Source organism: Teleopsis dalmanni, chromosome X (genome assembly GCF_002237135.1).
Source record: "Teleopsis dalmanni isolate 2A chromosome X, ASM223713v2, whole genome shotgun sequence".
Taxonomy (NCBI): Eukaryota; Metazoa; Arthropoda; class Insecta; order Diptera; family Diopsidae; genus Teleopsis; species Teleopsis dalmanni.
Window position 1 is genome coordinate 34,182,670 of NC_051848.1, and position 11,791 is coordinate 34,194,460.

The 11,791-nt window shown below is 32.7% G+C and overlaps 1 protein-coding gene across 1 annotated transcript; it reads right to left on the reverse strand.

Annotated features, from left to right (window-relative positions):
- Positions 1-1,869, reverse strand: LOC119689385. The gene is made up of 5 exons (XM_038104209.1): positions 1,562-1,869; positions 785-1,496; positions 519-697; positions 268-458; positions 1-203 (listed from the first exon to the last, which is right to left on the reverse strand). The coding sequence occupies exons 1-5, from the start codon at positions 1,696-1,698 to the stop codon at positions 43-45; spliced, it is 1,380 nt and encodes a 459-aa protein (XP_037960137.1). The 5' UTR covers positions 1,699-1,869; the 3' UTR covers positions 1-42.
- Between the last annotated feature and the right edge of the window lie 9,922 nt (positions 1,870-11,791).

An 11,791-nucleotide genomic window follows, 5' to 3' on the forward strand; every position in this document is an offset into this window, starting at 1 on the left:
ATCTAATTCCTTCAAAAAGAATGGAGCACACTCGTATATGGTTTAAATGAAACCAAACTCCTTAAGTTCTTTTAGTAGCACTGGACATTCTATTTCGCATATTTTGTCACTCATTATTACTCTTGTTACATATACTTTTTGAAACTCGTCTATTATCTTCTCCAAGTAATTTAAAAGCTGCGGATGAAGAACCTTTGGTAAACCTGTTAAGTTCATATGTTTACTTATTATTCTAATTTATATATATGTGAAATAACGAAAATTTACCTGCAAGTTTACAAAGATTTGTAGAGCATACGGTTCTTAATTCAAGAGGATATTGACGAATGTTATTCAGCTTAACACAATCCTCATTACAAAAATCAATATATTCTACCTGTATTTCTGTTTCTTTAACAGCTATTACCTTAGCTCGATACCATTCTCCTTCGAACAAAGCGATACAATATTCATGCAATCTAGGATTTCATATAACAATCATCATTATATAATATTGGAATACCAATCATTTTCCTTACACTGGTTTATACGGTGGCCCGTCTTTTTTTATTTGAGCCAAAAACGATTGCATTTCCATAAATGATTCAAAATAGAAATTAGGAATACAAGCAAACATTCCGTCTCCAATACAACTTTTGTTAATTATAACCGCCTCAAAATTAGTATGATTCTCAGTGAACTTGATTATTTCAAAAGGCTTAATAATAACAAACAATAAATATTAGATGTTAAATAATAAAAACAAAAATTAATTAAACTAATTTGTTTGTTGCATTAAACTTACTGGATTAAGTACACGTGCATTAAAATTTTGTTCATCATTTTGGTACTTTAATTCAATTCTATTCGATTGACTCTTCAATTGTTTTTTATCAAAACTTACTTCCTGAGTCTGAGCGAGATCATCGTAATTTATCTGTTCATTATCATTATACTTCTGCTGGTTTCTCTTTTGATTTTCTGAACGCTGTTGCTGGTGATCTTCATCACAAAACCGAACACCACACATTTTTTCTTTAGAATCAGGATTTACCTTTTGAACTACTACTTGAATTCGGTCTTGTTGACTACAATACTGTTGATCCCCGTATTGACGATTTTTAGGGTAATCAGAGCTGCGTCGTGACTGTACATTGTTGCGATCTTGTTTTGACTTCTTTTTATAGTTTTCTTGAGCTATATTGGCGTTGTGTTGGTCTTTGCCAACATTGTTGGTAATTTGAGAACCGTTTTTACCATAGTTACCAATGTTACCAGAGTAATGGTTTGACTTTTTCTTATCATTTTTATTACCTTCATAAGGCAAGCATATTTCTTGTTCTTGTTGTTGTTGAAAACTGTTGTCAGAACGCTTTTGATTTTCATTTGCACTTATATACTGGCCATTACGGTCATTTTTGTCAAATGTTAAATTATCTTCTTTCGTGTAATTATTTCGCAATGCTCTAGACATTTGCTGTGATGCGTAATCAAGCTCTGCGAACGGCACCAAGTTTCTATAAATTAAGAGAATCATATATATAACTACTTTAATATTTAAAGCAAATAAAATATTATTTACGGTGTTCTGAAGCAAATACTCCGATGATGATGCCAATCTACTTTTTGACATGAAAGCGAACAATAAAAGGAGCCACAATTGCCGCAAGCATAAGGAGCGTCGTTTCCACATTTCACACAATTTACCTTTTCAGACATTTCTTCACTATAGTAATTAAATGTATTTATAGATTAGAGTAGAGTTTAATACTTTAAACACACTGTGTCTAATTAACTCTTTTCTACAAATAATCAATTAGATTATATTAAACGCCAAATCTCGCCAGCTATGACGTAACTGAAGTACAAAGAAACCCGAACAGAGATGTTACGCAGTGCCCATAAATTTTATTTTAGTCAATACCTACCAAATACACCACATTGTCTGTATCCACAAGGAATGTACACATTATATATATATACATATACCCATCTTGTTTAAATTTGTTATTAAATTCATATTAATCATTTTTATAATCAATTATAAACTTTAAACAAATTTTAAATTAACGTTAAGTTACCTATTAAGAAACTATACTTTTTTGTGGTCTTATATACCACAAACTTTTTGGTCTTATAACAAAAAGTCGGCTGTTTTATGGCATTGTTCAGTGCATCATCATTACATCATGTTCGCATACTCTGACAATGTAACTTAATTAAAAAACGAAAAAGTTATTTCAAGTGTCTTCTTATTTACAACTGCTAATCTATTAATAACTTTAATAAATCTAAATCTTTAAATTATAATATCATTGATGACCGTCATAACAAGAATTCTTCATAGATTCATGATATATTTTTCAAAATTATACGATAGAACTATAAGCACAGTTAAAATACACACATTGTAGAACATACCATAAGAGCATCTAACTCTGGTAATCATGAAATTAATTAATATATATATATATATATATATAACTGTTAATATTTTTATATGTAAATATAAGTCTTTATGCTAGTCTTTACTGTTAATAAAAGAAAACTCTTAACATACGTTTTTAATTTTTATGTTTACTATGTAAACCTTGTTGGAGCAGCTGATAATATCGCTGTTCACACTTCCAAGAAGTGTGGATGTAGAAATTGTTTCACTTATTGTTGCACGCTAGCAATAATAAACAAAACATTTCCCCATCACTTCAATTAATACCTTACTAAATTATTTTAAATTCTTAGTGTTGAGAATTACGATCACTTTTATGTCTATTGCGTTAACACCTGTATATTGATGGTTGTAGTCTGTGATTTTGCTTTTTGATTTTCAAAAAGCTATTAATGTAATATTGCCTTGAATCTGATAAATATAGAAGGAAAATATCTACTATGGTATATTCAGAACACAATAATTCATATTTGTCATGATACATAATTGAAGTTACATTAACTGAATAAATGTTTTATGTTAATTATGTTGTTAATTCATGTATTATACAACAAGCCATAACCGCGGCCAGAAACATAGTTTTTGACTGAACACTGATTTCTTATTTTGTAATTCGTAATACCTCATCATTGATGTAAAGCTAAAGGATTTCTGTTTAAAAGTATATATCAGAAGATGTCAATACCAAAAGAATTCAATTCCATACTGTCTTTCTTTTAAACATGGCTTGATGTCAATCACATGAATCGAAGGAATAGTGTAAGGACTGTGTAACTAACAAACGAATAAATAATAAAATGGTATTTTTGGGAATTTTTTTTTTATTTTTTAGTTAAAAAAAATTCACATCATAAATAAATTTATTTTGCATATTCTGAGTTGTGTGCAGTAAACTTTTTCTTTATGAAAAGTCATTAAATAAAATACAAAGAAGGGTAACACTTTTACTTTCGTTTCTGCTTTGCCGCTGTTCTTTAGAATTGATTTCTTATGTGGTCACATTAATTATTGTTGTTAAATTATGCACTTTTCGCGAAATTGCCGAAAAGATAATATGTTAGCAGCAAAGAAGAAACAAAAAAAAAAAACCAAAAAAAAAACAAAAACGTGCTTACTTAACAGCTGAGCACGGAGTTTTTGATTGCTGTTTGTTAATTATTCATTAAAAATATTCAATAAAATAAAATAGTTCTTACCATATAATGGCACAGTTAAGGTGGGAGGTAGGAGCGATCAATATGTACTTACCAAATACATATAAAGTTAACTTTAATTTCTTCTGTTGAATGTCTCGATTTAAAGATATATTTAGAAGAATTTGTGTAAAATAGTTTCGAGAAACAAATAGTTAAATGGTTAAATATTTTAATTTAAATAATTGAGAAATATTTTTAAAACTGAAATTTAGTGTATTGTAATTTACTCACAATAACTTTGATCGTCTATCGAATATAAAAATGTCAATACCAATTACCGCAATCATTTCCATGAGATGCATGAGGGGGCTTTGGCTGCATAATAATAATAACTTCAGATTTCGTTCCATCAAGCTTTACTACTGCAATATTTTGTTGATATGAAATGCTTTGATCCTGAGAACGTGGCGAATGATAATAAGATGCAAAATGACATTTTTCAACGGCCAAAGTGGAATATGATTATCTGTTACAGATAAGAAAGTAATTAATGTCCAATAAAAAAATTTAATTATCGTCACAGTTTAGACATACTCATAGTGGTTGTGAAGTCGCTTGTGAAGTCGCTTTGGGTGGTGTTGAACGGTACTTGGTCGTTCGTTAGCAACGAGTGCCTCTGGGACGTAGATCCGACCGTTCTTGAAATTAAATCAGCGCACTGTCAACCGATGGGCAATTAAATGTGAAGTCAGCATATATCTAAAACAAACGCAACTAATAATGTTCAATAATTGAATACTTCATCACCAAAAGGTAGAAGTAACAAAGTTATAAATCCAGCTACGATATATTAGTACCATCCGTGGTTAAAATTTTGGTGTATACATTCATTTTTCCAATTGTAATGTAATGAATCTTTAACCTACATTATTTTAAGCTATTCAATTGTTTTGCATCAAAGTATTCCAAACAAAAACAAACATACATCATATTCTGACCTCATAGGTTATTTAGTGTGATACATTTTTATTTAAAAAATTAATCATTTTCAGCACAGAAAAACATTTCTAATATTTAGTGGGATAGGCCTTTTGTTTAATTACTGTTTCCAACCTTGAATGTATTAAAGTAACCAGTTTTTGGGTATATACCACTGATATTTTAAGGCAACTTTCATACTTTCCTTGCTAGAAATGTAATGGTGTCTTATGTTATTATCTAGAATATGCCATAAATTTTCTATGACATTTATATCAGGTTATTGGGGAGGTGTTTGAATGATGTGTGGACAATTCCAAACAAGCCAAAACTGCACAAGATCCGATTTGTGCTTTGCTTTGTTATCCTAGTAATGTCAATTATATCTGAATCTTAAGTTTTTTATGCAAATTTTGTTTTAATATATTTAGATACAATTCTTTATTCATTGTTGATTCTATAAATTGTAGATTACCAACCCCTGCCGCTGACATACATCCCCATACTATCATGTGTCTGATGCCGTGTTTAACTGTATCACGTAAATTTTCTTTTTGGTACTTAGTCTTTGGCTTATGCCAATCATATGATTTGGCATCTGAATTATAAAGATTAAATTTAATCTTATCGGCAAAGAGTACTGAGTTCCAGAAAGAGCTATTCTTGTATAGTTGGTATTTAGCGAACTGTAAGCGAATTCTACGATTTTTGTCACTTATGAATGGCTTGTTCTAGGCGGTTCATCCGTTGTAATCAGCGGATAGTTAAAACTCTTCGGATAGTTTTTGGATGACATTTTTTTTCCAATAAACATTTCAATGACCTTAGCAATAGACGGTACCTCCAGCAGTCTCCGCCAGCCAACCCGATCAGTGGCTTACTGAAGCCAGTTATAGTCAGACTATATATAGAAATATAGTTTAGTAAAAAAGTTGCTCAAGTTAACTGACTTTACTAGAATCTGTTGTCCAACCTCTTTATCTACTTAAGAAACATCCATATAAATAAAACATACAAAGCGGTAATGTGGTGATAGCTTTTGTTTTAATTTTTCTTAAAATGTGTATTATTTTTCACACACACAATCTAGCAGAGTTCATAACTATATATTTTTAATCTGCCGAAGTCATCATGTGTAGCACGTATCAAAAATTAATTATCAAAAATTACTCGAGTGTGGCGTGGGGTCATCACCTCCTTGTCAGTTGATAAAAATATAAAGTAACAGTAAGAAGCGTAACAGGTCTTGTTACTGATTCATAATAAAAAATTATGTTAGTGTTACTGTCGTTTGCGGTTTACACTCTTGTTACCGTAGGAGAATAGCCGGATATAGTATGTGTATATATTGGAAATTTAACAATAGTCACATTTTGCATAATTAAAATAGTTATAAAATATGTTTTTTTTGTTGAATTGTACTTTGAGTTGGAACTGTTTTCGTTAGAATACATTTCAACTTATAAACGATAAGCAATATAGACAGAAGTCCAGTATTTTTTACGTGATTACCTCCCGTGATGGCTCAATACCACGGTGCTCTGAACACACGTATTAAATTAAGTGCCAATCAACGGTACCAATGAATTCATGCAAGTATTAACTTCCACCTTGGTAAGATGCGAGGACTACCTACTGATCTCTGCTACAATTTGGGCTGCAGCACCCGGTTTGAAACGCACACCATGAATGACAAGCAAAACATTCTTCCCGCGTACGTTTGGGTATTAACCACAGCCACTTCGAAGCCAACACCAATGGTCAGTACAGCCGAAGCTGCCGGGCCACTGATCCCCGAAGTACCAGATAGCATCATCTCTGGTCAGATGTCGCAAGTTGCCGCCCACAACTCACTACCATTTACACTTTTTGCATAAGTGCCAGACTGGCACTGGGGGATTTTAGTCGCCTCTTACGACAGGCAATCCTAACCGCGGGAGTATTCTTTTCCCCTCTCCGCAGGGAAAAACAATATAGACAATAAATTAAAGAGGATGACGTAGATATAGTTTTAGTAATATTGATTTATGTTATATTGTGATCCTGTTAATGACTCTTAAGAAGAGCCGAAATATAGAATATAATTAAAAATATTAAACATTGAATTTTTTGATAAAAGGAAACCTATAGCCGGATTACAAAATATTCAAAAACCATTATTTAAGCTCTTTTGCAGAAACATATGAATTTGTTAATATTCAATGTGAATTGTAAGTGAAATAAATTCGTCTCCTTTTTATTATCACAAATCCAAAGCTGCTATTGTCAGGTGAAGTAGTCGTAATGCGCACGATGTCCTTGTCTCAGTTTTTCTTAATAAAAAAGACGAAAAACTGTGTCAACAGAAGCCGTTGTCTCTTGAAATGCATTTAATGGATTTGTAAATGCCATTAAAAAACTTAATCAAATTGAGAGATAAGAAATATTTAAAAATATGACAAAAATAAACACTAAAACTAATAAGTTTAGTAAGACAAAAATATCATCTTCCTCCCAAGGTTAAAAATGCCGTTAAAAATGTCGTGCACAAAAAACCGAATAAATTTAATTCAAAATTATCAAAAAAAAAAAAATCAATCAAAAAAAAGATAGTAACTCTACAGGTTTAAAGAAACATACCGTACATGGCATTACGTCTTGTCATGCACTACTAACATCGTCAAAAAAAAGTACTGCATCTTGTGACCTTGCCTTTGTAACATGGCTCAAAATTACAACAAATAAGAAAAAGAAAATACCACAGCACCAAAAAAAAAAACACACCACAGTGCAAAAAAAAAAAACAAAGAAAAGGTAGGAAATCATGGCAACACTTTTTCAATGCTAGCGGAACACTTTTGGCCAACAGACGGAAAAAGAGTTGAAAAAGAAATTCAACAATAAAAACAAAAACGCATTGAGAAAAGTGTGTTGTGTTGCAAGAATTTCAACAAAATTCGAAATTACAATGAAAAAAAAAAAATCGTAATTAAAATTGAAATAAAACAATGATTGTTAGCACCACCAGTCGCCCGGACCGTCGGCCTGTTCGTCTGTCCGTATATGCAGTAGGCAATCTTTAGTAATTAAGTGGCTTTAACTGTTGCAATGCATCATTGACCGTTAAATGTTGTAGGTAATGGAATATATATTTTTTTTTTTTTTTTTTTTGGCAAAGCGCTCACAATGAGCACTGGCTATGTCATGTTGCTGGACCGCGTGCGTGTCCGTCCGAGCGAATGTTTGTTTGTTCAATGCTCTACTTGTCTGCCATTAATTCACTGCGGTTGCAGTTTGTTTGCTGGATATTGTTGTATATTCAGTTATGTACTACTCTCGTGTGTTTAAAATAAAAATTAATAAAAAGAAAAAACTTACTATAATTAATGGAGTTGGAGTGCTGACCGCTGCAGTTACATTTTTATAATTAATTGCATGCCGTACTTACTGAACTTTTGCGGCACGTGGTAGTGACATTTGCGTATTTAAATTATTGAAAATTTTTTAAAATATTTGTTATTTTAATTATTTAATTTATAACCTTCGAGTTGTCAAATGCCCACATTATTATTATTGTAAGGGAATGTGGCACTGCGATCATCGGGTCTATTGTGCCCCCTTCTGGGTTTAGCCCTGTTGTCTATAAGCCCTGTTGCGTCAAAAAAAAGTAGTATAGAACCTACTTTACAAAGTTAACTTGCCTCTTCCATTAGAATCTACATTCCTAGGAGTCTATTTCGTATGTGCATTCGCGCAGAGTATTCTAACAGCACATGTGTGGGCGACTCCTGATTCTCTTCAAAGAATCTACAGTTTGCATCCGTAATTATACTCAGTGTTGTAAGGTGGTGTTTTAGTCTTCAATGTCCTGTTAGGATTCCTGTGATAATTTCAAGTTTTTTTTTTTGATAGGTTCATACAATCCTGGTATCTCTTATTTTTATAGGTACCAATAAGTGATTTGAATTTTTTTAATCCTGGTATATTATCTCAGTAATCCTTTTTATTCTGGTTCTCCTTTATGAGAGAAAGGAGCGTACTATTTCCTTGTCTACAAAAAGATTCCAGCCCCATCATCGGTGTGGCTGCTCCTTTCCTGGTTAGTTTGTTCACGTATTCGTTACCGTGTACGCCAGTTTGTCCCGGTACGCAAAGAATCGGCACATGATTTATTTCGCCAAGCAGATTTAGCTTATCAGGGCAGTCTAACATCAGTCTTGAGGTCACCTGTTGTGAGTTCACTACCTTGATCGCCGTTTGGCTGTCTGTTAGTATTGCAATATTTTTACCCTGGTAACTCCGTTCAATATTCAAATGTCCGTGAATTCATTCTATACTTCGTCCTTTAAAAACGGCGTTCGCGATTGTAAATTACAAAACTAATGCTGGTCGAATTATCTCCTGAGGTGCTTATAATTACATCCACCCTGTTTATCTGATTTGATACAATTTGATTTGTATTTATTTCAAAATTTAATAAGCGGCTTTTTATGAATAAAATTAATTTGAACTCGAATATTCTCTGCAAATAATAATTATTTTATAGACTTCTAAGAATCTCACTTTTTTAAAGTAGAAAAAGAATTGAATTACAGTTAGAAGTCTATAGAGCTTATAGGGCAGTTGTATCGGAAAATATATATAGCTAATATTAAACTTCTTATATTTATTACTTCCAATTACTATCAAAAAGCATTATTATAAATAAATTATTTTATTATTCTTGATTCCTTTTTAACACAAATTTTATAGACTTTATTAATTTATTGTGCGCTTTACACACATAATAGAAAGAGGTATATCGGTTCGTATTTATATGTAGATTCGTTGATTTGCAATTTAGTCCCTCAGTTTTTGAGTTTTGCCCAGGAACTTGTTGCGAATCCAGGTACATAAATATGATGATTTGACGTGTTATAAAAAAAATCCATAGATCTATACAAACCTCTATCTTTTGTAGGGGAACACACGCAACTAATTACATCGTTCGCTCAAATTTATTAAGGAGAAAGTCTTCTTAGTTGACATTCAAGCTATACTAATCTGTTTCTTTGAAAATTTTAACGCTCGTCAGAACAAGCTTGACGCATTCTATTCATAATACGTCTGATATACATAATCAATTCATCTTAAAAATGTATTTTTATTTTCTGCACTATTTAAAGTTGTAGTATAATCAATTTTCAAAGGTGGGTATATTTGAAATTAATCTTATTGCCGCCTTCTCAACCAAATCCTTTTTAGTCTTTCTTAAAACGAGTGAAATGGATATCGAACATATGCTTATGTTCATCAGCAGTATTGGGATCACTCGCTACAAAAATTTTTAAGTATTGCTTGAACTCTTTCTCTTTATTAGCTTCCATAATTGCCTCTTTATTGGAATGCAAGCAGCCCAAGTATTCGCCATGAGGCTTTAAGGATAGATTCATGTGGTATAACCCATTCGTTTGTAAAGTTACAGTAATTATAATATCTGCTTTGTTATGATTACCAATAAGTTTTCGGACTTTACTCACCAATGAATTTCTAATGACAGGATGATCTTTATTTAAGCAATGAATGCAAAAACTGGATGCGGCATTGAGGTCTGAAGTTTCACTTTGGAATTTCTGACTGCTTACTGATTTTGATCGACGGCATCCCTTTCTTTTCTTACGTGACTCGTATGGTGATGTTTCGTTAGAATAATATGATCCTCTTTTATGACCGCATTTACTACACTGTGGTACTGGTTGTGGCGTATATGGTACTGCTGACCGTGGCACACATGGATGAGATTCTGAATCTTGGATTTGAAATTGCTCAGTTGCAGCTTTTTGAGGTCGATTTGGTAAGCACTCATTAGACAGTTTAGTTCCTTTTCTGCCAGCACGTTTGTTGCATTGTGGTGTTGTTTGCGGCATATATGGTATTGCAGGTCGAGGTTTACATTGGTTAGGAGTTGAAGCATTCGCTGGTTTTTGTTCAGTTAATATTGTTTCTGTATTACCAGCACATCTATTACAGTGTGGTACAGGTTGTGGCGTATATGGAACTGCAGATCGTGGCGCACATTGAAGAGATTTTGATGGTTCGTTTCGGCACTCAATTTCTTCTGATCTCATAGTATCCCCTGACTTTTCTTCAGTGAATATATTTTTTCTTTTATCAGAACGTTTGTTGCATTGTGGTGTTGTTTGCGGCATATATGGTATTGCAGGTCGAGGTTTACATTGGTTAGGAGTTGAAGTATTCCCTGATTTTCGTTCAGTTAATATTGTTTCTGTATTACCAGCACATCTATTACAGTGTGGTACAGGTTGTGGCGTATATGGTACTGCAGATCGTGGCGCACATTGAAGAGGTTTTGATGTTTCGTTTCGGCACTCATTTTCTTGTGATCTCATGGTATACCCTGACTTTTCTTCAGTGAATACATTTTTTCTTTTATCAGAACGTTTGGTGCATTGTGGAACTGATTGTGGCATAAATGGTATTGCAGATCGTGGCTTACATTGATGTGGGTCATTTCTTTCAATCTTGTTTTCTCTCCTACCAGAACGTTTGCAACATTCTGATACAATTTGTGGCGTATATGGTATTGCAGGTCGTGGCGTGCATTGACTAGACGCTTGAGTTCGGGCTTTTGCATCGGAATTATATTCTGATGTTTTATTCAGTGAATCTTTCTGCGAGCAATAAAAGTTAACGTCTACAATAGACGAGTCACTGTAAACAGTATCAATGCTGCAGTTTGAGCCAATAGTTTGACGCATTAAGGCTTCCGTGTATTTTTCTTGTTTTTTTAAATCGCGTTTAATACGCTCAAGCTCCTCTCGTAAATCGTTCGGTTTGCCTTGTTGATTTTTACCAAATGTTTTTTTTTTTTGACTCCGTGTAGATATTTTCGAACATGCTTTAGTTTCCGGATGTGTATTGCCGTATGGTGACATACGTGGAGACTTCATTAAATTAGGAGTTCCATACTCATCCTGATGTGTGTTTTCATGTGTTTTTGTGGAACGTCTTCGTGGTGTCTCATATACTGATCTATTGTGTTGGTTTAAGTCACGGGAGTCGTGGTTATTCATTTTTTGACAGTTTTGCTTTATGTTGATAAACACATTTTATTTGCAGGTTTTATTAGTGTGAAGGAAAGTATACTAAAATTTAGATGTAAATAATTTTTTTGAAGTATTTCTCCAATATAACCTGTTTTTTCAAATGCAATCCATATTTCATCAAATTTTATTTGTCATTTTTAACAGAAATTAAAACACATACGTCC

Bases quoted from the DNA above. Each gene is read 5' to 3' on its own strand.
- LOC119689385 (XM_038104209.1), bottom strand. From the start codon at position 1,698: ATGTCTGAAAAGGTAAATTGTGTGAAATGTGGAAACGACGCTCCTTAT. The intron at 698-784 runs GTAAGTTTAATG...GTTATTATTAAG, and splicing joins ATGCACGTGTACTTAATCCA to CCTTTTGAAATAATCAAGTT. The intron at 459-518 runs GTAAGGAAAATG...ATGAAATCCTAG, and splicing joins GGGCCACCGTATAAACCAGT to ATTGCATGAATATTGTATCG.